Raw genomic sequence first — 25,095 nt, forward strand, 5'->3', positions numbered from 1 at the left:
CCTGGGGTAATCAGGGGCTGTCAAGTCCCGGCTCTGATCATGCCAGGCAGACGGGTTGCTTTGTTAAGGGGAGTCCAGCTGAATCGATCCTCCCTGACGATTAATGTATAGGTCCAGTACTCCGTAGATTAGAAGTGCTCATGTTCCCCCAGGTCCGACCATGTCTTTGAATTTTGCCAACTGCGATGAGGGAATGAATTTGCGTTTCCTCAGGCTTTACGTTTCTCCATCTTGGCCATCCTCAGCAAGCATTCGCAGCATGGCAGACATCCCCACGGTTGAGCCTCATGGGCTCGCCATGGCCCAACTTGTTTCGTCCATTGTATTTGGAGTCCTGAGCACCATCTTGGTGTTCCTGCGGTGTTTGGTCAGGTTTAAGCACGATGTGTTCGGCTTGGACGATGGCCTTATGGTCGCTGGCTACGTAAGTCAATTGCTGTTTCTGAAATTGAACCAGTGGAGCGCTGCTTCTAACGTGGCCGTCGCTAGGTACTATTCGCTTGTCTCGTCGGTTTTTCTTGTCAGGCGACTTATTATGGGATGGGTATTCACGAGAATGAATTTCCCAGTGAGATACTACCTTATGGAAAGAAGGCAAGGATTGAAACGGAGCGTGGTATACCTAATTGTGGCTGACATCTCTACAGTATGTCTGGCTCTTCCAGATCTTCTACTGCGCGGCCCTCGTCTTCATCAAAGCGTCCATCTGCGCAACCCTTCTACGAATCGCCGTCGTGCCCACGCACCGCGCCATCGCTTGGGCGACCCTGGCAATGGCCATTTGCTCGGCGCTCATCGTCTTCATCAGCCTTTTTGTTCTCTGCCGGCCCCTGCCGGCCACGTGGACCGGCGAGGGAACATGCGCGGCCCCGGCTACTCTAGCCATCCTGAGTTACTTTGTCTCGGCATCGTCGCTGGTCACCGACCTGGTTTGTGCCGTGCTGCCTGGCTTCATGCTTTACAAGACCCAGATGAAGATGGCGACAAGGGTATCCGTCACCGTCGTGCTTGGGCTGGGTGCCATGTACGTGCCGGCCGTTGTGTCTCCTCAATTCGCTCCCGCAAGAGACGCTGACTGGGAGCAGAGCGTCTGTAGCTACGATCATTCGAATGCCCTACATCAAATTCTATTTCAATCCGGCCGAGGATTATCTGTGTAAGCTGGCTCTCCTCCCTCTAGCCCTTTGGAGAAACTGACCAAGCCGGACCACAGACCGTGTCTGCAACGTCGCTCTGTGGTGCATCTTCGAAACGGGAATCGGCATCGTCGCCGGGTGCTTGCCGCCGTTGCGGAGGCTGGTAAAGCGCTGGGTCAACTTCGACTCGTCACGCGGAAACTCCTCAGGGCCCAAGTCGTATGGGAGCTCCAATCCGCTGGGGGTCACCAGCAAGGCCGGGACGGCAAGCCGCTCGCATCGGTTCGGCAAGCCGCGAAAGGCGACGAATGGTCCCCCGGTCGGCGACTGGGAGCGGCTCGACGATGATTCATCAAAGCGGCGCATCTATGTCACGACGGATATGGAGATGACCACGATGACAAAAGGCGCGACATCGGAAGGGAGCCACGACTCGATCGAAGAGCTCACCAGGCGCGCCTGATTACCCGTGATCGAATCGCTCCCATCGCAGCTACGACCGACTCGATTTACGATACTTCTGAAGAAAAGGCATAGCTTCAGGGTTTGGATAAGGATATGTGTGTGAAGAGTCCAACATTGATCGTCACGGAGCGGACTGGAATACCACTGTACCATAATCAGAGACATGATGAAATAATTCTCCTGGGTCTCACGTACAGTTGGACGCTGAGGTAGAAATAAAGAGCGGGGGATATAATAAGATACTACTTGCTGCGAGAGCAAGCATTTGATGAGTTTGCATAAATACAACCATTCAGACACCGGACATCACTTTCTTTCCTGTATGAATGGCTAAACCGAGAGTGGTGAGAGAGTTTTAGGTCACATAGGTCTTGCGCCCCATTTATATATAAACCAAATACTAAGCCTCCCTCGCCCCCTAGAATTTAATTGGTATAATAGCCATAATACCTATATAATACCTAGAAGTTAAGCTATAATACCTAAGAGTTTATACGTGTAACAGGTTGTGCCTGCATGGATGCCTAAGTGATCTGCTCTGCCAAGCGTGCTCAACTCAAAGCGTCGCGAGCTGCAGCGCCACGTCGTAACATCACGGTTGGCGAATGCACTTTGCTGGCTACATTTATGCGTAAGTGCGCGAATACTGTCGTACGAGTGCGCCAAGACCTACTGTTCCGTGGAATCTCTGCTATGTCAGATTGGGTGATCAGAGCCTCTGAGACGCCCGACTGCCTTACACCTGCGGCCTGAACGCTCTGATGGAGCCCTTCCCCTCTTCCTCTCTTTCTTAGGCTGGCCTACTCGTGAATCTAAACAGTTTGGTGCACAACTCAAGCCAACGTGCCGTGAAATCCAGGTTGCGTCTCCTGAAGTCCACTACCAAAGATATCAAAAGGCCCAGCTGATACTCCCCAGTCCACTTATCAGTCACCATGCCTCTAAGCCGTCAGAGTAACACGTGGATCCCGTATAGGGGGTTTAGGGCGCAAAGTTACTATGATGATTATCCCCAGGTCCGAGAGGAGATGTCCGGATATCAGCCGCCGTGGATGCAGTCCTTCGGACAGGACAATTTACCCATGTGGATCATTAGAGATACCCCCGAATCATGGTGTCCCGCCCACCCAGACTCGATGAGAAAGCTAGTGAGACTTCGCAACTTTTACCCGAGTTGTGGAGATCGTCGATTTGTTGGTTCTCCTTTGAAAAATACTGAGTTATATCAATATAAAAGACTCACGCATCCTGACGAGGTTCGGACACTCGCCCTGCTGCCAGGAGAAGATGGGAGCCCAATCGAAGTTCGCCTTGAGCATGAATTGTTAGGGGCCAGCAAACCGTATGAGGCTGTGTCATACGTTTGGGGTCAACAACATGACAAGAAAGATGTCCTATCCCAAGGATCGACTCGGATCTCGATTCCATCGAACCTGTGCCTGGCCTTACGGCACCTAAGACATCCTTCCATTATCCGAAGAATCTGGGCTGATTCCATTTGTATCAACCAAGCCGACAACGATGAAAAGAGTCAACAGGTTTCTCTCATGCGACGTATCTTTCAGAGCGCGGCCAACGTATTGATCTGGCTCGGACCTTTCCAACTCAAAGGATTCAGCAATCCTGATAAATTAAACCCTGGTCACGTTTTCGGCACTATGAACCAGATGTACCGCAGAGACTTTTCACACGTGCCAGAGCCAAGCCAGCGGAATTGGTGGTCACTTTTGACCGAACTTTTCCGAGCTCATTAGTTCTCACGCATCTGGTGCCTGCAGGAAGCTGTTCTCGCCTCCACCGCGACAGTTGTTTGGGGCCCATACACCATCCCCTGGGAGCATGTTGGTTTCGCCGCAATGTGGATATCATGCATGCCGATCAAATTCACTCAAGATCCTCTCGCTATTGTAGGGTTGTATCACGCCTGTCTGATATACTCCCTTTCTCGTGGTTACAAGCGTCAACAAAGCGTGCCATTCCTTCAACTACTCACCCTGACGCGGCCTTTTCTTGCGATGGATCCGCGGGATAAAAATATATGGGCTCCTGGGTATCCCAACTACCGACTCGAATCCTGATACTGGGACCCTTTTCATGAAACCGGACTATCTCAGAACGACCGCGGTCACATATTTTGATTGTGCCCTGAAGGTGATCGAAAGATCACATTCGCTGAGAACGTTATCATACGTTCAGCACGAAGACCTCTATTCATCTGACCGAGGGCTCGACCACTGGAAACGCGACCCGAGGATTGAAGACAGAACCCTAATGGACGTCCCGTCTTGGGTGCCAAGATGGCACGTGTGTCTTGTGCGTACTTTAGCGCCCCCCGACCCATGCAAGACCTTCAGCGCGTCTGGAGACTTGATAGTGGACCAAGTACGAATTCAAGGCTGCAGACTAGCTACTGAGGGTCTGCACTTTTCGACCGTGGCCAGTACGTCACAGCATTTGAGGCAGACATTTGTTCCATCTCGCAAAGATATCTTCAAGCTATGGGATCACGTTATCAGCAGTCTGGGGGGGGGGGGGGAACGGAGACGTTGATATGGCACGATCTCTTTGCTTAATTATTACAGCTTGGAAAGACTGGTTCGGCGGCCTTGTGGAGGATATGGAGCAGCACTTTGCTGACTTTCTCGCCTTCATCTATGACCCCTTCGACTCAGTCACCGCTGTGGAAGATGAGTTTCAACTCGAGACAAGTGCTCTGCATCATACACTTTGCAGGCCTCAGAAAACCGACTTTCCCCTACCGCCGTTAGCAGTTGGCGCCGCCCAACGATTCTATGATGCCCTTAATAATGCATGCTGCGGCCGGAACTTCATTATCACCGCGAATGGGCATCTAGGACTCGGGCCATGTGTAACCGAACCGGGCGATTGGGTATGCATCCTAGCCGGCGCCAGCGTGCCGCTGATACTGAGACCAGCGGGTGACCGGATCGGTGACTTTAAGCTTTTCGGCGAGGCTTACATCAATGGAATAATGTTCGGAGAGGCTTGCAAGCAGATACCGAAGAGAGATCTGAGGAAGTTCGTACTGGGCAGGCAACCATTCTATCCTATACCAAATGAGGAAAGGTAATGAAGAAGGCCGATAAGACGCAGGAGGACCTTAGGGTGAATCTGGAGCAGCTGCTGAAAGAAAAGACGGAAGAATACGAGAAAACACAAAAGCAGCTCCAAGAGGAGCTAAACAGGGCAACGGAATAATTAGCTGCATACGAAACAGGGCGGAAACAAATCCTGAATACTCGGGAGAAGGACGAGGAACCGTATAATAAGTTGCGGAAGCAATACGTTGACGAAAGGAAGGTACTGGATGCGAGGGACGCCATGAGAGCGAAGGAAATAGAGGATTTGGAGAAAGCATTGGAAGACCAGTACGAGCAAGAGCAGGGCCACAGCAGGCGGAGAGAGGAGGAGCTCAACTCGAAATTCAAGAAGGGTAGCGACTGGAAGCGCAAATTGGCTGCTTGTCTTTCCCCTCTCATGGGCATTGGGATGATTGTACTAGGCGTCATGTTGGGTAATCCTGCATTGATGGCGTCTGGAGGCTTTATGATGGTTGGAGGCGGTGATGCGCTAGGAGGCTCTTGAGACTTGACACGATGTTGGATTTCAAGACTCAACACCTCAGTCTGTTCGCTATTATTGAATGCTGTATCAATGCATAATATTCCTTTCTACTAGTATGACCTATTTCTAATGCTGTTTGTAGTCTCACACAGTGACTTGATGTCCCAATTTACAAGGTTAGAATATTCCAACACCGTTAGGCGGACTGGCCACGCCTCCTGGCACCTGTGAACTCTGTCAGTGTCCACTCCGCCCCTCTGAATTTCAACACGGGGATAATTACTCACATTCAGCGGTACACTACTAAAGAATAAGTTGTACTTGTTCAACTGCTTCGCAGTGTCTCCCAACTTCTGCAAGTCGAACAGCTCCCCGATCGGCATCCCCCACCCAGCAAGTAACCATTCATCAAGCAAAAATGGCGTGGCGACCATGGGCGTGATCTCAAACGAAATCATATCGCTAGCCACGGCGGCCGGCTCCCTATCCCAGATCCACCGTAGCGTGGCCTCTTCGGACTTTACACCCATGCCTGGCAGCGGGTTGGCGCCAGAGTACGCGTTCTGCGCCTCCTGCGACAGTTCCTTGAACCGCGTGGTCAGGTTCGAGCGGACAAAGAGGATATCGCCGGGCCGCGTGGTGGTGTTTTGAAAGGCGAGGACGGCGTCGAGGTCGCTGGCGAGGATCTCGGTGTTGTTGAAGACGTCGTACACGATACCATGGGCGGCCATGTACTCGGCATAATCGAGCAGAACGCCTCGACCCACGATACCGCCACTATTGACCCAATGGTGCAATCCCAGTATGTTGTCTGTGCCATTGAGGATCTGCTGATTCGTGACGCCGTTGAAGTATTGGGCGGTGCCTTGGTATCCGAAATGTCTGAAGCCGTCCCATTTGCTTGAGCTCTGTGTGTTGATGTTGATGGTGTCGTCGATGCTGCTGCGGCCTGTCTGGAAGAACTTCGTCACAAAGTCGTGCTCAAAAGGTTTTCTCCCGAATGGTGGCACCAGGGGGTTGTCTAATGTCCAGTCGGTACACACGCGAATTCCATGCTGGACCTCTTGCAGGGCTGCAACGGTTGTCGATTCATTGAGCCGGTTCAGCATACCAAGCTGATCCCCAATATCCCAAAGGCCCCAGGCATTTCCGATCGGGCCGGATGTATTCAGGGGCTATGATGAGAATGGGGGTGTTGTTACGGCCATGACAAGTTGAAGGCAAGGGAAGATGTTGAAAGGTGTAAATAGTCTTATTCTATCACGAAAAGGATCCCTTAGTTGTACAGCAAGTAGATGTGTAAAGCGAAGGTGGCTTGAGTAATTCATCCAGTATTTTAGTCACGACTTGGATCGATCCCCGCAAAGTTTAATCCGGCGCATTGATAAGCAATTTTATTCCGTACCCGGCCAAGAAACCAGTAACGTTGTACTGGTATATTCAGATTTCCATTAACCGCGGGCCGTGGAAGCGTAAGGCCTGCAAGGTCCAAAGCTACATTCCAGTACTGAAATGGGAAAGAAGTAAAAGAGGAGACAACTGGACAAGCCGCATTAAAGATGAAGAACTTGCTCTTACTTCTGTAGGTGTTTAAGCGTTTATCACTGTATGAAGGGACTGGATGCATACTGCTTACGAAGCATATGTGTACAGATTAAAAACGAGACCACCAAACTTCTATAGTGGAAAAGCTTAACGTACGCTGTACCTTACAAGCAAAGTAACGTCCCCCTCCCCCCCCCTTAATACTTTAAGCAGCTATTCCGCCCTATATTAAAATTTAGCTGACAATATAATCGGTATTTATTTAGCCATGTTCCCTTAGATGCTTCAAATATTTTACAATGATAAGGCGTCCTTTGGAAATATGTTTTACCTTTCAACAGGTGACGGATTTGTTTCTTTGATGCCATCAGGGTTATGTATTTCATTGACCACTGGGAATTTTTATAGGCTCAAGCCTCTGAGGTGGTCTATTATCTGTTGTACCTCAACTGTCTGATCTCTATTGTGTATCACCTGTTTCTGAATATCACTCTCTAAACAGCCTGAATTCTTTTACTCATCGGGCGATGCTCTCAGTGAACCGAGACGCTCTGCAAGATGATTGAGTCAATTACCGTTGGGGATAGCGTGTTTAATTAAAGACAACCAAAACAGGTAAATGGAATCATGTCTTCATCGGGATATACTGTTCGTTAAATCGTCCATGTGCTGAGTGGCCACCACGTCCAATGACCAATTCTGGTCCTTCCTCTGTGTTCGCGCTAACTTTTCTCATTGACCTTGTCTGCCACTGGCTCATCTTTCTGGCTTTCCAGGGACCGCAAACTATAATCATCCTGCCCAGATAGCTCAGCCACAGAGTCGAAGGTTGTCTGTGATCCTGTTTTAGTGCTATTCAAGTCGCTCCACCTGGATGGTTTGTGGCTCTGCTCCAGTTTGGCAGGCCGGCTTATTTGCATCGAGGAGAGCCTGGATCGAAGACTGGTGGGACTGGTTGGACTGGATCCGGTGTATGATAGAGGGATTCGTTGTGAAGGCTCTGCCAACTCGGCCCTGAGCTCCTTCGAGGTGGAGTTGACGCTGGGAGAAGGTGGCACAATACCGTGGTTTGGATACAGACTCCTCGGGAACCCACTGAAGGCAAGGAAAACTTCCCCATTTGCGGAGTTTTGCACAAAGCCCCGATTGACCATGAATGGGACGTATGGATCCATTTGAAGGCGCAGAGATATGCGTGTGATGCTGGCTTGGCTGGCCGAATCCACGTGGATTTGTCCTCCCCTCGAAAACGCCGCGCTGGTGCATGGCGTCGATGGCATCCAGCTCGATAGGAATATCCCAAGGACGCTCGTCGTGCGAGCCATAATTCTCCTGGAGGTAGAAGCACGTCGTGAAGCTCCGACCGCAGATGTGGTTGCGGACCAGATCGCCCAAGACCTGAGTTGCCCTGGCAGATGCTGTAATGTAGCACAGCATGGGAAGGTGCTGATATGAATGTTCAGATAGAGTGTGAGTAGCCTGCTTGTGTATAAAAAGTGCAAGGGGCCAAGTTTTGCCCGAGTACATTAATGTGGCTCAGAGGTAGGTGTGGCCAAAGGGTGCGTGACTGCCTGCGTAAAAAGGCATCGTTGACATCGCGGGAAATTTGTCCTAACTCCACGCTGCACACGGATCATAGGAAGCTTTCATTCTGTCCAATGTTCAGTCATTCTCCCTCTTGTTCATTGATATCCTTGCATTCGACCACAGGCTCCCTGTAGACCTCCATCACGTACCTCACAGCCAATTGCTTATCAGGCTGGGACACACTGATATATAGCTACTCTTGGTTAAGATAGGTGTTTATTATTTGTCCCCTGACCCAAGGGAAAACCTCCAGCCACAATCTAGCATTGCTTTCATGATTCCACCTTTGGAATCAGCGTCATTTTCGATATTAGTCTCATCAACCTGTCGGTTGCATCCAACTGCCTGTGCAATCTCGGAAACCTCCACATGGGCACCGTCCAAAAGAAGAAGCCAAACACCCAGAAATAACCAATCAGATATCCCAACCAGCTCCCCTCCAGCATTTCCAGCTCCCTCGCCAATCCCAATCTCCTCGCAACATCTCTTGTCATCGAGACAACCATTAGCTCGACCGAGCACGCCGCGAAATTGAACATGAACCACTGCAGATCGATATGCCAGTCCACATGGCCCAACCGCCAGCTAACAGCGCTATGAGAAAGGCCAGACAGCAGGAAGACAACGAAGGCCACCACCGACTTCTGGGCCCGCTTGCTCCTGACGGGGACGTATGTGGCTACGAGTCGCCCAAATTGGCCGTACGATCTGACCGCGAGACGGTGCCAGAACCGCGACCAGAAGTTCCGCAGGCCACAGGCGGCACGGGGGTTTCCGAACAGGGATGGCCAATCTCCAGGCCTATCCAGACCTGAGAGAACAGCGATGATGCCCAGGACGGCGTTGGTCCCGTCTAGGAGTACCATGCTCTCCCAGATCCATACGACTGCTGTATAGGACCGCACGACGACCTCGCGGGTTGTAATATCGCCGAGGCGGGTGAGAAGAGCCGTCTCGGCGACGTCTGAGGTATCGAGGCGAAAGATAGTCTCGGCGAAGATGGAGGGCAGGATAGAGGTGTAAAGGTAGTAGTAGAGCGGGAGCTTCAGTAGACGTAGGAGAAGAAATACGGCGACCGAGTCTTGCTCTGCCGTGGTTTTGGTGTTTGTATCATCCTTTTTGTTCGTCGCCTGGGTGACAATGGTGGCAGGTAGCAGCTGAGGATTGCTCCAAAGGCGCCAGGTCACGCGTAAAGATGTCCAAGTGGCCAACGAGGCACCCTGCGGCGCTGCGTATTTTTCAATGCACACGAGGGACACAATATGGACAATATTCAGGGCGACTGACTGTGCCCATAGACTGGATAGGTAAGGAGAGATAACTGAGAAGCGGTTGCATGTTGTGAAGGAAAGCACCGCGAAAAGAAGAAAAAGCGGCAGGAGAAGAAGGCGCCGTTTGTGGTTTGAGGTGTGAATGATGAAGTGAAATACCAATATGCAAAGTAGTAGATGAACTATTGGTACAGAACAAGAGGCCACCAAGCGAAAGGAGAGCTGCATCTTTTCAGACTGTTCTCTGGTTAGGAGCTGATAAGATTTCTCTCCCATGGACCAAAAGCGAATGGGTTATAAATGCTGTTGGCTGAGTACTACCCGATGATAAGTCTCAAACGGGGTAAAATGTCCCTGTATAGTCGTGTATCAACCCTGGGCCGGACAATCATGTTCCTCCTGGCACGGAAACGGCCCACAAAGCAATGTTTCTAGACTCACTCCACTCACTCAAGGCAGCAACAAGATTGATATTTGGATCGACGCTCAGCCCTTCCCTGCAAAACCCCCCACACAGCCGCTGCTCAGCTCAAGTGTCGCTCATTTCTTCCACACATGACACATCTCCGCCCTGCACAGCACCATGGCCATCACCAAGCTCATGTCCACCCCCTCCGCAACGGTCGCCTTCCAGACGCTCGAAGGGCACTTGATGCTCTCCCCGACGACCTTCCCCACCAGCCCAACCGGCGGAGTATACGCGACCTTCTGAATATGCGCAAACGTCGTGTCGCCAACGCTCAAGGACATATCCTCAAACGCGACGCTCTCAGACCCAGAGCGGCGCATGCTCACCACGACGTCCTCGCCCGCGGTGGTGCGCACCGTGGCGTCGATGTCCGAGTGGCCCACGCTGGTGACCTGCTTCCTGTGCACGAGCTCGGCCAGCTGCCGCTTGTCGCCGGCGGCCTCGACCAGCCAGCGGTTCTTGGCGTCCACGCTGTGGTGCCGGAAGTCGAAGATGTGCTTCTGCGTCTGCGCAGGCCCGCCAGCCGCGGGCTGCTGGTCGTACACCTTGCGCCGCCAGCTCCACGAGGTGCCCAGCTTCGACTCGGCGCGGAAGAGCGGCTCGCCGGGCGGTGTGTCTAGCACTGTGGTGACGAGGTTGAAGACGCGGTCGTGGCACTCCACCGTGAAGGATGTCCCCTGTGCTGGTGTGGCCCTCCAGCATGATTACTGGGGGTTGAGGCGTGGTGAGTGGGGTGAGCTGTGCCATCGGAAAGGTTCTGCAGGCGTTTCCAAAGGATTTGATGAAGGATTGAGTACAGTATCGAAGCTGATAGAAGGGATGCCTTCGCGATGTCCGGTAAGGTCGAATGCTAAATCTCAGTGGATTTATACTCGTGTTGGATTAGAGTATCTACCACTGCGTATGCAGATCCGCCCGAATAGGTACAAATAAGGTTATGATGTCCTACGAAAGCTGCGCCCCCCGGATTGCAGCCCTGCCCAGACGACCACACTGTGTTGGTCAGGCACATGTGGGTCGCCGGCTGTGGTTCGGTCATTCACCGGGTCCTATGCACCCACTATATCCCCAGGCAGGCAGCAACAAGCACAAAAGCCCAGACCAGGTACTTCACCCACACGATCTCCTGAAATCCTATTACTGGCCACCCAAGAAGTGGCACGAAACCCCTGACAAACCCTCGGATCTCCTGCCGTGATGCCGTAGTGCGGTCCCCGGGATAGAGAACCTCGTCCGTGACCGCGTTGTTGTCACCCTTAGTCAGGAACACTTGCCTTAAGCCATTATTGTGTTAGAAAGAAGCATGTCATACATCCAGATTGCTTCAGGTCTTGGCTTACCGCCTGGTGTCTTCATCCCAGAATGACTGTACAACCCGGTGAACCATGGGCAACGGAGCATCGTCAAACCAGACAACGGGAATGTCCCCCACTTCGATTGAAGACGTGCGATTCCAGAGGAACAGTATGTCTCCTCTGTGGAAAGCTGGTGCCATTGACTCGGACACGACACATATTATGGGGGTTGACGAGTTGGTCACGACGCTAAGCCCCTTCCACATCATAAACAATGTGCTGAGGTGCAGGAGTAGAGGTAGGAACTCGGCCAGTGACTGGCGCCGGCCGGCCGACTTTGGGGATGACATCGTGGGAGGAGTTTCTGGCTGTAGCCAGCTCAGTTGGTGCACTCCCAGTACAGCAAATCAGCGCCGAAATTTATAGGATACAGGTTATGTCTCCATGTCTCAGGACTCGACTCATTGGCTCAAATCGCATAGTGACCCACGGCTGGCCATGCGGCAGGGACGGTAGGTCCACTGGCACGTCTGCCTGCGTGTCATAGGAATGACTTGATGCGGCCTTTCGGTCACGGGTTTCATTCATCTCACAGAAATGCACTGTTTGGAAATGGAGAGTTGCATCTCCTGGGGGGGGGGGGCGGCGAAATAGCCGCGCTAGGTAGTACAAACCTGTAGACCCAGATGCTTGCTCGACGGCATTTGCAAACAAGCATCACAAGCGCCGCCTGACTACCGGCACACTTTATGGAGACTATGTGGGGGATCCCGCTGGTAGGATCGAATGTGAACCCGCAAAATATAGTGATCGCCTTCAGAACAGCTGCAGCCTAGATCCTTCATCCAGGGGACGTGGAGAAGGGAGACAGAATCATCCACCCCCGAGTCCTACGGAACACGGCGATGCAGAAATGGAAAACAAGATCGACCTCCCCACAATCTTTTAGAATCCTCCGGCACTTCCGTGCTTACTGTGGACTTTGCGGATTTGAGCCTATAGAGATGCTATCTACAGTGGTAGTCAAGGATCCGATATGCCTATAGTAATTACGTTGTATTCCGCTTGGACTAATGCATCGCGTCACCGCGTCAAATGCAAAGGAAGGCAGTATAGTCAGAGCACTTTGGATCATGTCAGTAATGGTCGTCTTCTTTGCATATTTCTGATTATACAACGCATGGAATACCTAGGTGCCAATGGATACCAATATGATTGACCAGCTGGAATAAGTTCACTTGTGCCATAACTATAGGGCATTTATTTAACCTTCTTATCGCACACTGAGTGTGGGCCATCATGGACGACAGCTGAGAGAGCACTTATTCGTGCCACCGGAGTCGAATCCACTTTGCTGCTCCCCCAGAAACGCACGTGGCGGTCTACGGCATGTCAAGCCGTTTGACTGACGATGGCAAGGGAATGGAAAAGCTGTTGCCTATGATGGGACGTATGTGGAACCTAGATTTTTCGTGGAGTATACTGATGAATTGTGGGTTACCTCAGGGTTATCTGATATGAGTGAATATCGCCAGCCACGACTCGGACGCCTTGACCATCTCCTTTGCATCTCAGACCATATCCTGACTCGAGCACTGGGTTCTATAGTCAATCGCAGACATAGCCGCAGGTGGGTTGAAGGGGAGTCTCCATCAATGGAGATGGTCTCCGATTCCTAGGCATCAGAATTACACTCGATTCATGTCCCAAAACATCGTGAACCGTGATGATCGGGTGTGATCGAGCCATAGTTTGTACCAGTCTGAGGTCTCTGAGGTCAACCGTATTGACCCACAACGATTGCAAAATTCTGTCGCCTTGGGCAAGAGTAGTGGAATTGCTGGAATCCTTCAACGCTCAGGAGGCAGTATTCTAGCATCTGTAAGGGATCAATGTGCGGATTGGAGCAGTCTCGTTGTGATCAGTACAGAATCGTGAGGTTCGTCTAGTGTATAAAGAAGAGCAACTCTCCGGTCCATTCAACAGAACAATCATCACCATCATCATCATCATCATCAATACTCTCCAACCAATCAACACTCTCTCACAACCACTCTACCAAACACTCTTTTGTGACAATCATTTACTCACTCACAACAACCTATCCTCTCTTTCCCACAACCACAACCAAACCAACCACCGCCAAAATGCAATTCTTCACCAAGACCGCCATCTCCGCCGCCGCCCTCACCGCCCTGGTCCAGCTGTCCCCGGCTCCCATTGTCATCGCCATCCCTATCGCTCTGGACGTCGGCCTCGGCACCGCGGCCGCCTGTGTCAGCGCCGCAGCCTCCGTGGCCGGCACTGTCGCCGGCGCCGTCAAGCGCGACAACGTCGGCATCCCCCAGCACCCCCACCAGATCCGCTCTGCCATCGAGTCCCGCCAGGAGATGAACCAGGCCGCGTGGCAGAGCTGCAAGGACCAGCTCGGTGGTGCCAACCTCAACTTCAGCGCCGACTCCCCCGGCAGTGAGTTCTCCTCCAACCCCCTAATCTTAATGTAATGGTATCAACTTAGACTGACCTCCCTGGCAGACGTCCTCGTCACTGGAATCCCTTCGTCTTGCATGACGCTGCTGAACGTCCTCACTGGTGACTACAATGCCGGCAACCCTCTCCCCATGGGCAGCGACTCGGCCCTGTTCCGCGACCTGACCAACGACGACATCAACAACCTCCAGAACGCTCTCAGCGCTTAATTAGAAGCTGTTATCATGGAGACGCGCCCTCAATAGAAACCTGGGAATGAGTGACGGTAAATGCACAGCTGACTGGAAAGCATGTGGCATGTATACAACTTGTGTGAGATATGAGGGGTCGAAGATTCTTAGACTATGCTTTTATTTTTTAGAACTCGTACATAATTAATCAGTTTCCCGGCCGGGACTTCTACATCTTGCCGCACTCTGGTGCGCTTCACAAATTCGGGAAATGCCATATATGCAAGTCCAAGACACTCGAGAAGCACAGTCATCTTTCTTACAACCCACAAAAGCGAGAGACTCTAGAACGAAGCCTCAAAGGTGTCCAAGACACCGAACATGGTGAGCTACATCAATTCTAACTAGTTCTAAAGTTGGAAAGATGGACCGATTAAACACTACAATAGTTGATGTGCTTCTACTAAGATTTTCAAAGATAGAATATTGTGAGTAGTCCATTTGTTTCTGATCCACTAGCCAGCCACTTGAACCGTGATGGTTGGTGGGGTAAGAATCACCGAGCCGTCTCCTGAGCGAAGGCACTCATTCACACAAATAGCCACACACTGGATACCACTTAGGTCTGCTGATCATGCACTAAGGCCATAATACAAACCTGCTTAGGGATCTGATGAGGTTCGGGTTGACTTCGAGCCGAGCCGAAATGGGTACCAATTTTCTCGTTATAAGCACTATAGGCTGTTTCTTCCACATAACAACTTGAAGCCTTGACAACGAAAACGTACGCACAAGTACTTAAGTATGGTGTCGGATCTTGTTCGAATCGGCGGACTTGGTTGTAAATAGGTTCTGGAATTAAAGAGAGACTACTGAGATAGTGATATGTTCGTAATGGTGAAATAAGCCGGCTGGCTTACTGAAGGTAGGTAGTTAGGTGATAACCGTTGCCAGCTTTACTTCGTTCAGCGTTTCTTTCCCTGTCGTGTTCTTAAGCTCAACCAGATTACTAGTTGGAGATTCTAATAAATAAATAAGCAACTGTCATCCATGCGGCAATTAGATTTGACTTGGCACTACCTTCTGTTAGTGGGTAAGGAAGGGACGTCCCCGATATTATGGTCGTATCGTGAGCCGACCGTTCTGTGATCCCTTCCAGAACGGGAAGTGCGGAACTCGACTCGGGGGTGTCGGGTCGGGTCATGTCATGCCGCAACGTCGTGCTCAACCATCTGGATAGGCAGGGGTGCGCTTTCAGCCAACCAGAAGTTCACTTCCGAATACTGCATGGAGACATTGGAAGCTTATTTATCCTCCGTTCAGCGTCGAATACGAGATAAATAAGCCCATGGGAGCCCACTTCTGTGTAGGCTCACGGGTCAGTGATGCCTTTCTCTGGGCGGGATTCATTGCCATCATTCTACACATCCCAAGACCAAACGTCAAAATGCACTCGGGCAAGGTGGTCGCGATCCTGTGTGCCGCCGCAGCGCACGTTGTAGTCGCAGCAAATTCATGGATCGCTCCAGGGGCAGTTTGGTATGATACAGCAGGTAACAAGATCGATGCCCATGGCGGCAACATCGTGAAGAGGGGTGATACCTTCTACTGGGTCGGCCAGAGCGCAGCCAGCTCTGAGACGCCTTTGATGTACTCATCCAAGGACCTACTTAACTGGGAGAACCTGGGCAAGCAGGCATCATCCATCACGGGCATGTGGAGGCCTAAGATCGCTAAACCGAATGGGTCTTTCTGGCTGTACGGGCAGCAGGACCGTTACGCACTGTCACTACGGTCCACGCAGATGGTCGGCGCTTACACGCAGGTCGCCAAGGTGCACCTCCCGCCGAGCGACTACAGCTACTCCGACACGGGCATGTTCCTGGACGACGACGGGACGTGGTACCTACTCACGAGCGCAGACCACAACATTGTGCAGATCAACAGGATCAATTCAGATGGGGCCGTGGGCGACCGGGTCACCTCTTTCGCAAAAGGTGCATACGAGGCTCCCGGCTTGTTCAAGGTCGGCGGTGTGTACTACCTGATCGTCTCGGGCAAGACGGGCTGGAGGGCGAACCCGAACAAGGTCTTCTGGGCGACCTCGCTGGGCGGGACCTGGAGCGGCGGCACCGATGTGGCGCCCGCGGCCGAGAATACATACGGCTCACAGAACACCTTCGAGCTTACGATCAAGGGCTCCCAGGCTACGACGTATGTCTACATGGGCGATGCGTGGGACTCGAAGGGGGGCACGAGCTCGAACTATATCTGGCTCCCTATGTCCGTGGACTCTGGAGCCCACACCGTGACGTTACAGTACCACTCCATGTGGAAGGTGGACGTTAACACTGGTGTCGTCTCTTATCCCAGTACAAAGAAACGATATGAGGCTGAGGACGCCGATTTGTCTGGCAGGGCTGGTAAGTAGGAGGGCCTGCGTCGCAACTAAAAACTTCAACCACTTGCGTCTCATTTATCAATTTCCTTTTCCTCATTGCTAACAACCACGCGCAGCCGTTGTTTCTTGCGAGCATTGCATCACCAAGCGAAAAGTCCACAGAGGTAAGTTTCCAATTCTATGACAGTTGCTTGCTATGTATTCCAGCTGATCGACGAAATTTCATACTAGTCTCGCCTGGTAGTGAGGTAGTCTTCAACAATGTCACCGGCACGGGCTCTCTGGAATGGTACACGTTTCACTACGACGTCAGCGACCCTGCAGCAGGCGAGGCGCAAATCATCATCAACGATGATACCCAGCCGACGAACCTGTCAGACCTCAACTCACGTGCCGGAAAACATGGGTCGATTCCCGTCCAGCTCAAACTCCGAGAGGGTGACACGAACACTATTCGATTTGGGGCCCATGGAGATAAGGGTAAGTTGAGTAGTGCCGCTGATTGACATTTCCGTCTTGTCTAACCCCGAATCATTAGATTTCGAAGTCAGTGTCGATGGCATCGAGCTCCATGATGATTGAGAAGTTGGCTATGGAGCCTGAGCGGAGGGATGAATACAGCGACCCTATTGTATATATCTACCTTCAAACCAGTGAGGTCGTATACGGAGGAACTCTTGCTATACCAAGTCAGCATTCCTACTCAGTTTACTTGTAGCCAGTCGTGACTTGTATAAATCTAGCTCGTTTAGCACCAACGACAAAAGATTCAGCAGGTATACATCACTTCTGTCATACATGAGTTGAGGCAGAGTCTACCTGGGTAGCCTGCTCATAGATGATTTTAGTGTAGAAAGGTGCTGATTTATAACAGGGTTTGGCCGAGGGAGGAAGAAAAAGGAAGAAGAAAGAGGCCGCACTTGTTAATTGCACTGTCACCCAGGCGGACGCTATTTCGAATTAGAAGCTAATCAGATAACTTTACCGAGTCATTCATAAGGGAGCGTGGTGTTCGGTCATCGCCAACAGTATCGACATTACCTTTTAAACATTCATGACTACCAGGCACTTTCCACTGTTGGGCTGAACATAAGCTCTGCTCTTGGCGAGCTTTTATGAAATTCTTGGGAAGAAGAAGATCGAAGTAAGAGTTTTTCATGGGCGAGCATGTTGCTGTTGCTTGAAATTAGCGAGAGAGGTGAGTTTCTCACTCAAAGAATCAGCTGGATATTTAAGGCAGCGAGAAGGCGTCTCTGTAATCAACCCAAATGAAGTATATCCTGCACGTATAATCCAGCTGGGCCCGAGCAAGACAAAATGCTATCATTCAGATAGTCATGGCTGCTCAAGCTGGCTCGGAATGAAGTTGTCCGTAATCCGTGTGGAGACAGCCATTGGGTGCGTAATTGGTGGTTTGCATTGAAAGAAGAGCAGTCTAAGGAGTAAGTTTCTTAGCAGAATGGGTAGCAGCTGTCTCTTCAAATCGAAGCCCCTTTTAATGCCAGTCACTGGGCCCGTTCAATTGCCCATTCACCCTGCATCCCCACGGATTGCACCGGCCCGAAACACCGTTGAGCAAGTTCGTGCTTACTGCCCAGAGGAGCACCAACACTTTTGGCATACTCTATGTACCTTGTATGCACCTACAAGCCCCACCTGATGAGCCAGCTGGACCAACACCCGACCAACACCCTTTCCCGCCTCCTCAACTCGCTCCGGGATCGATGCATTTTGATTTATGATTCATTTGTTACACGCCAGTGAACTAAGCCAGCGTCTCTGTTACCGGTTATCCGCATATGCTACCACACACTGCGCCTCCCTCGGTTCCATTTATTTCCCCCCTCTTCAAGAATTGACTGCCAGCTATTGGTGATGCGCTGTTTCCACAACTCAGTCTACAGACTGTGGTTTGATCTTCTTTCTTCTGGCTTACTTCTAAACTCTTCCGGGCAACACAATTGAAGAACCTGTATCCAGCTGTTCCCCATATCGTGCGATATCTTACCCTACCACGCGTCTATTCAGAAAATGTCATCTATAATCATTTTGTCCGTGGCCGGCGCAGCGGCTGTCTATGTCTTCAGGCTCTGGCGTACTTCACACATGATCCAAGAGAGCCAGAGGCTATTGTTGGCACAATTCCGTTCATCAGTCCTCTCATCGGCATGCTCACTCAGAAAGGGCATTATTACGTTCAGATGAGGTACGAGTACCCTGCTCTATTCTAGCTTTCCGCTATCCTAAATTCCATCTACCTGCGACGTAAGCTGGCGACTATTGGCTTTGACTAGAGATAGACACCGTCTTCCAATCTATACTCTACGAGTACCAGGGCCGCCTCTCTACGTCGTCAACACCCTCCACATGATTCAGCGTATCGACCGCCACATATTGACGGTTGCTTTTTCACCGATACAGGCCCGTCTCTGCGAGAAAGTCATGCTCCTGGGCAAAGACAGCATGAAGAAAGTCGCTGGAGAAAAGGAGACGGCCGAGGACGGCTACTTGCGAAGTTTTGCAAGATCCATTGCCCCTGGAGCCTCGCCTGGTCCAGGATTGGATTCATTCAGCATGGCAGCAGTCAAAGACTTCGCAGCCGCCTTCGATCGACTGGCGGCGAGTGGCCCAACTACAGTCAAGCTGCATGAATGGCTTCGCCATGAATGGCTTCGCCATGAATGGCTTCGCCATGAATGGCTTCGCCACGAAATATTCGCTTCAACAATGGAGGCAACCTATGGACCTCACAACCCGTTTCGACACGAAAGGAATGAAAAGGCATGGTTTGAACTTGAATCTGGCATCTTGACACTCTTGTTGGATCTGTTTCCAACCATCTTTGCCAGACGAAGTCTGAAGGCATGCCATGCTCTGGTCGCAGAATTCCATCAATATTTCAATGGCAACGGACACCTTGATGGTTCCCTACTTGTGCAACTACGAAATAAACACAATGCGGCTTTCGGTCTTGATACCAATGAGAGAGCGCACGTCGAAATCGGACAGGTCACAGGTGCCATTGTGAATACTGCGCCTACGGCTTTCTGGATGGTTTGGCAAGTCCTTGCTGATCCCGTCGTCTTGGAGGACTGCCGCCGGGAGGCAAAGCAGCTGGTGAGAAGCGATTCTGATGGTGCCCATACCATTGACCTCGCAGACGTCATGACGGCTTGTCCCATTCTTGTGTCGACATGGCAAGAGGTCTTGCGGTTCCACGGAATCACCATAGCTGCACGTGTGGTTAAGGAGGACACGCTGATAGACGACCAGTACCTACTCAAGAAAGGTGGCCTTGTCATGATGCCAAACGCTGTGATCCACAGTGACCCATCCCTGTGGGGGCCGACTGTTGGTCAGTTCAACCACAAACGGTTCCTCAAAGGTGCAAAGGACGCAGAGCCCCGGTATTCGGCAGCCGCTTTTCGAGGCTTTGGCGGAGGTCATGTATCATGCCCTGGTCGTCACTTTGCCAGCACGGAGGTCCTGGCATTGTTGGCGTTACTTGTACGATTCGATGTACATCCGGTTGAGGGAGAATGGGTCCAGCCGGAGAAGGACAGCGTCATGGACAGGGCATGTCCGCTTCCGAAATGTGATGTGCTAGTTGAACTTGTTCCAAAGGGCAGCCAGAACTGGCGCGTCAATTTTTCTGGTCGCCGGGAGGGCATCAACATTGTGGCCGAGGATCTTCGAGAAAACGACAGTTACACAGGACGAAAAGCAACAAATGATAGATTGGGCTCAGAAACATGAGTTGCCAAAAACAGTTTCGAAATTTGATTTCATTTCCACTGGTCATTGTCTGGATCTACAAGCCGCATTCTCGCGGGGCTGCTTTTGATTTGGGAATATTAACCCAATTCTAGAACCTCTTTTCTATTGTCTTTGGTTTCCTGCAAGATTGGGAAGTCGTGACCACTTGTCAAACACCTCGAATGACACGTTTGTAAGGCTGAGTATCATCCGCAGATCTGTGGGCAGGATGAATTGCTTTCAGGTGGCCAAGTATAGCGAACTCGCCAGTTTAATCTGTCATATACAAACTGAAGCTGTAAGATTTGCCAATGGCACATGGACGAGTCCAGGAGCGAACAGAAAGAGACAAGACGGCAAATGTTTTGTGACATTTACTTCATAACAGTTTGAACTCCTGAGGGCACAGATTGAATCAAGAGTCTTTCATATGGTAAGCAAAGTTGCGTGAAGTTGGGGAGGGAGGTGAATTTCTCACGTCACATGAGTACTGGAAAGTGCAGGTCTCGGTGGGGCGGGGATCATAAAGTTTGACACCTTCCCCTGCGTTCCGTTTACAAGTGCACGACCAATTATTATCCTCTTCAATTCAACGACCTCCATCCGACCCACCCAAATCTTCTCACTATGGTCCTCAAGGTGTTTCAAGATTCTCAGACACCAGGGACAATGGAGCAGGCGTTGGACATTCTCATCCTTGGCGCCGGCTGGACCGCCACCTTCCTGATCCCCCTCCTCTGCGACCGCGGCATCTCCTTTGCGGCGACCACCAGCGACGGCCGCCATGTCGCGGGCAGCCCGACCCTGAAGTGGCGCTTCGACCCTGCAGCATCAGACCCGGAGCAGACCAAGGCCTTCGCCCTGCTCCCGCGTGCGCAGCACGTCCTCATCACGTTCCCGCTCAAGGGCAAAGGGCAGAGCGCGCTACTTACCAAAGCTTATGCAGAGACGCATGGAGGCGAGGGTAGGACGTTCCGGTTCATCCAGCTCGGCAGCACGGGGATCTGGCAGTCCGACTCGCGGACGCCGCCGTGGCTGGACAGGCGCAGCCCTTACAAGGCCGACGGCCAGCGTGCCGTGGCGGAGGACGAGCTGCTCGGGCTCGGGGGCTGCGTCCTTGACCTTGCTGGACTGTGGGGCGGCGAGAGGGACGTGAAGCACTGGGTTGACAGGGTGGCCACGACCAAGGAGGCCGTGAGGGCCAAGACCAGCCTGCACATGGTTCACGGCGTGGATGTTGCACGGGTCATCGGCGCAGTGGTCCAGGCAGGAGGGAAAGGCACTGCAGAAGGAGGTGAGGGTGGTGGGTGGGACAGCGTGGGGAAGGGACAGAGGTGGATGGTGACTGATGGGTTTGTCTACGACTGGTGGAGTCTGTTTGCGTCTTGGTCGAGCATCGGTGAGAATAGCTCGGAGCCCATCAAGCAGGCGAAATGGGTCTACGAGCTGATGCGCGAGGACGGCGTGAGGGCTCTGCCGCGGTCGATGGAGGCGCTGGGCCGCTGTTACGATTCGAGGGAGTTGTGGGAGACGCTGGGAATCACGCCCTTGAAGGCAGGTCTGGGCTTGTAGGTCTTACGATGCTGGATGCAAGGTCACATCATCCACTACACAAGCTAGGAGGCTCTTGTAGGCGAGCGTCGTTGTTCTGGCGAACCCACCGGCTTGGAACGGTTCAAATGAAGGCACGATTAAAGACTTTACATGCACATCGTAGTGATTGGGTCATTTGCAAGTATCTGGTTGCTACTGAAGCTGCTCAAGACGGTCTCTCACAACGGGCTAGCCCTCCCATGATGATCGGCCGGGATGGTCTCAGTTGTTTTCTGAGCCTCAGCACTCTGACCCCAACCAACCTCCTCAGAGAACCAGACTCAAGCCCCTGCCCCTGAACGAACATGCATGCGGCGGTAAACAATAAGAGGACATCCGACAGAAACGGCCGGCCGTGCACCGCTTGTTCACAATGGCAGGCCGCTTGCCCAAAGTCCATGACGTGTGTATCGACCCTAGCAAGCGGCACCACCTTGCTACAGTAACGTCCACCTGATGGCGGGGCCATGTGCACAACCAACTCAGAAGCATACAGCCCATAGTGCAGAACAATATTGTTGTGTAACCGTCAACGTCATTGACAAAGAGATCTTATTGGCACATAGCAGTTCCCACAGGCATACTATCTCGACGGGCAGGTATTGGTTGACACTGCACTAGCCGCATCCCAGAGTGTATCATCATACACTACCTACCCTGTCCGAATTGACTGCACACCCACCGGCCGCCGCCACGCCCAATTCTCCCCAGTCTCGAGGCGCATCATCGACCACACGGACGCCGTAGCCGAGGAGCGTTACCTCCTATCTCGTCTCAACCGTCCAGTCTCGATGCTTCCCGCCCCCCAGCCCCGGAATTCCCTGTCCCCTCTCGAGGCTTCCGGCCCCGAGTGACGTCCCGGTATAGGAAGCGGGTGTGTGGCACATATCCGTGCTCGTTCTTGGCTGCAAAAGGAAGACGAAATTTACAGTTTTCCTCTCCCCTGGCCTCCCTCTTCCTTTCTTGTCCCCTTGTTACCCCGTCAAAACCGCCAAAGTGGCTTCCTCACCCTGGTCCCCTGGCGACGAGGCCGCCGCCCCTTTGCTCGACATGGAGAACCACCCCCCACGCACCAGCGGCACGTTCGACCACAAACCCGGCTACGAGCAGTATGACCCCGAGGAGGAGGACGAGGAGTACGACGACTCCCCCGACGTCGAGGGCAGGAGGCCCGCGAACCGCCGCCGGTGGACGCCCAGCTCGCCGTCGCACGTCCTCTCCTCGGACCCGGACCTCGAGGGCCTGAGCCTGTACGACAAGAAGTGCGTGCTCATCAACCGCGAGATCGACGCCATGGGCATGGGCAGGTACCAGTGGATGATCTGGGGCCTCTGCGGCTTCGGCTACCTGCTGGACCTGCTGTGGGCCCAGGCCTTCGGGCTCGCCCTCAGCCCGCTGCAGCAGGAGCTCGGCTTCGGGAACGACCAGTCTGGTAACATCTCGACGGCCTTCAGCGCGGGGCTCACGGCCGGGGCGTTCTTCTGGGGCGCGCTGAGTGATGTGGTTGGTATGTTTGGCTCGCCGTCCGGCCTCTCTGTCTCCCTGCGGGACAACAGCATTATATGCGTAGAGTAGAATCTCCCGAACGATGCTGATGCCTATGTGAGGTTAGGTCGCAAGTGGGCCTTCAACCTGACGTGCCTCTTCTCGTCCGTGTTTGGCCTGTGCCTCGGCGCGTCAGGAAACTACACGACGTTCCTGGTCCTCACGGCCTTCGTCGGCTTCGGCGTGGGCGGCAACATCCCGATCGACACGACCATCACGCTCGAGTTCATCCCGCAGAACAAGCGCTTCCTCCTGGCCACCCTCTCCATCTTCCAGCCGATCGGCGTGGTCCTCTGCAGCGCCATCGCCTTCGGCTTCATCCCCACCATGTCGTGCTCGCCCAACTTCTCCGAGGCCAACCCCCTGCCGAGCTGCAACGACCCGGGCCGGGAGGCCGGCGCGCCGTGCTGCGGCCGGGACAACAACATGGGCTGGCGGTACCTCCTCTTCACGCTGGGGGGCATCACCCTGGCCGTCTTCTTCCTGCGCTGCTTCGTCTTCCGCTTCCGCGAGAGCCCCAAGTTCCTCGTGTACAAGGGCCAGGACGAGGAGGCCATCAAGGTCGTGCACCACATCGCCAACACCAACGGCGCCGTCTGCCGCCTGAGCCTGGAGCACTTCGAGGCCCTGAGCGGCGGCGACGCGGGCTCGAACCCCCGCAGGGCGCAGAACGCACACGGCGGCAGCGGCGGCCGCCCGGGGCTCAGGACGCGGATGAGCAGCACGCTTGGGCGGACGGTCAGCGGGACGGTCACGACTATCAAGCGGATGAAGCCGAGCCGGAAGAAGGTGGCGGACCAGAAGAACCGGTACATGATGCTGTTCTCGAGCTTCACGATGGCGAGGCTGACGATATTGGTCTGGTTGACTTATATCTTTGACTTCTGGGGGTTCACTGTGGCCGGTAAGCATAACCCACTCCTCTCCTCTTGCCTGTTTCCTTTCTGGCTGATACTCACGGGATGACAAGGCTTCTATCTCCCGCGTATCCTAGCCATCAAGAACGGCGCCGCGTCAGAGGGCAACTCCCTCTCCTTCACCTACGCCTCCTACATCTACACCTACGCCCCCGGCGCGGTGGGCGTGCTCCTGGGGTCCCTCATGTACCGGCTCCCGTCCTTCGGGCGCAAGTGGACCATGACCATCTCCTCGGGCCTGATGGGCGCATCGATCCTGCTCTTCAGCATCGTCGACACGGTGCCCAAGAACCTGGGCATGTTCACCATGGAGTACTTCTTCCAGAGCATGTTCAACGCCGTGCTCTACGGCTGGACCCCGGAGGCTTTTCCCGCGCCCGTCCGCGGCACCGCCTGCGGCCTCGCCAGCTTCTGGGGCCGCCTGTTCGGCATCGTCAGCCCCCTCATCGCGCAGCACCTCTACGGGAGCAGCACCTCCGGCGGCGGGACGGGGGACATAAATGCCGTGCTGTACCTCGCCGGGGGCGTCACGCTGGGGTGTGTGGTGACCACAGCATTGTTGCCCAACAAGGCTCTGCAGTCGAGCGACGGCAGATCATAGCATCATGCTGGGGCGTCTCGTAGAGGATTGAATACCCACGCGATTAAACCAAGGGATACATGTAGAGAGTGAGACATCTATATTATGTATGCATTATTATAGATAAACGGGGGCACATAGGAGCCCGAATCGTATATGACAGCTGCAACGCGGCTAAAAAGAATCGTACATGTAGTGCGCTGGACGGTGCGCCAAGTTGCTTTTTTCCTACACGGTCCGAGTCATGGGGGCTCTGAAGGTGTGGGGGTGTCCCAGGGGAGGACTATTCG

The 25,095-nt window shown here is 53.0% G+C and overlaps 8 protein-coding genes across 8 annotated transcripts; 6 read left to right on the plus strand and 2 right to left on the minus strand.

Moving 5' to 3' along the window:
- Window positions 1–259: 259 nt before the first annotated feature.
- On the plus strand, window positions 260–1,599 carry INS49_012515 (uncharacterized protein; the record flags this gene model as incomplete). The annotated part of the gene is made up of 4 exons (XM_043173218.1): window positions 260–424; window positions 648–1,024; window positions 1,086–1,156; window positions 1,214–1,599. 4 exons carry the CDS (start codon window positions 260–262, stop codon window positions 1,597–1,599), a joined length of 999 nt encoding a protein of 332 aa, XP_043022515.1.
- Window positions 1,600–5,363: 3,764 nt separating this feature from the next.
- On the minus strand, window positions 5,364–8,168 carry INS49_012516 (uncharacterized protein; the record flags this gene model as incomplete). Its single annotated transcript, XM_043173219.1, has 3 exons — window positions 5,364–5,411; window positions 5,474–6,361; window positions 7,983–8,168. The coding sequence occupies 3 exons, from the start codon at window positions 8,166–8,168 to the stop codon at window positions 5,364–5,366; spliced, it is 1,122 nt and encodes a 373-aa protein (XP_043022516.1).
- A 422-nt stretch (window positions 8,169–8,590) lies between these two features.
- On the minus strand, window positions 8,591–11,703 carry INS49_012517 (uncharacterized protein; the record flags this gene model as incomplete). The annotated part of the gene is made up of 4 exons (XM_043173220.1): window positions 8,591–9,604; window positions 10,172–10,735; window positions 11,149–11,332; window positions 11,399–11,703. 4 exons carry the CDS (start codon window positions 11,701–11,703, stop codon window positions 8,591–8,593), a joined length of 2,067 nt encoding a protein of 688 aa, XP_043022517.1.
- A 1,797-nt stretch (window positions 11,704–13,500) lies between these two features.
- Window positions 13,501–14,052, plus strand: INS49_012518 (uncharacterized protein; the record flags this gene model as incomplete). Its single annotated transcript, XM_043173221.1, has 2 exons — window positions 13,501–13,822; window positions 13,889–14,052. 2 exons carry the CDS (start codon window positions 13,501–13,503, stop codon window positions 14,050–14,052), a joined length of 486 nt encoding a protein of 161 aa, XP_043022518.1.
- A 1,408-nt stretch (window positions 14,053–15,460) lies between these two features.
- On the plus strand, window positions 15,461–16,996 carry INS49_012519 (uncharacterized protein; the record flags this gene model as incomplete). Its single annotated transcript, XM_043173222.1, has 4 exons — window positions 15,461–16,436; window positions 16,531–16,578; window positions 16,646–16,894; window positions 16,962–16,996. 4 exons carry the CDS (start codon window positions 15,461–15,463, stop codon window positions 16,994–16,996), a joined length of 1,308 nt encoding a protein of 435 aa, XP_043022519.1.
- A 1,785-nt stretch (window positions 16,997–18,781) lies between these two features.
- INS49_012520 (uncharacterized protein) lies at window positions 18,782–20,170 on the plus strand (the record flags this gene model as incomplete). The annotated part of the gene is made up of 1 exon (XM_043173223.1): window positions 18,782–20,170. The coding sequence occupies one exon, from the start codon at window positions 18,782–18,784 to the stop codon at window positions 20,168–20,170; it is 1,389 nt and encodes a 462-aa protein (XP_043022520.1).
- Window positions 20,171–20,797: 627 nt separating this feature from the next.
- Window positions 20,798–21,742, plus strand: INS49_012521 (uncharacterized protein; the record flags this gene model as incomplete). The annotated part of the gene is made up of 1 exon (XM_043173224.1): window positions 20,798–21,742. The coding sequence occupies one exon, from the start codon at window positions 20,798–20,800 to the stop codon at window positions 21,740–21,742; it is 945 nt and encodes a 314-aa protein (XP_043022521.1).
- Window positions 21,743–22,813: 1,071 nt separating this feature from the next.
- On the plus strand, window positions 22,814–24,826 carry INS49_012522 (uncharacterized protein; the record flags this gene model as incomplete). The annotated part of the gene is made up of 3 exons (XM_043173225.1): window positions 22,814–23,270; window positions 23,376–24,212; window positions 24,279–24,826. The coding sequence occupies 3 exons, from the start codon at window positions 22,814–22,816 to the stop codon at window positions 24,824–24,826; spliced, it is 1,842 nt and encodes a 613-aa protein (XP_043022522.1).
- Window positions 24,827–25,095: the final 269 nt, after the last annotated feature.

This window comes from Diaporthe citri (genome assembly GCF_014595645.1).
Source record: "Diaporthe citri strain NFHF-8-4 chromosome Unknown scaffold_6, whole genome shotgun sequence".
Lineage (NCBI taxonomy): Eukaryota > Fungi > Ascomycota > Sordariomycetes > Diaporthales > Diaporthaceae > Diaporthe > Diaporthe citri.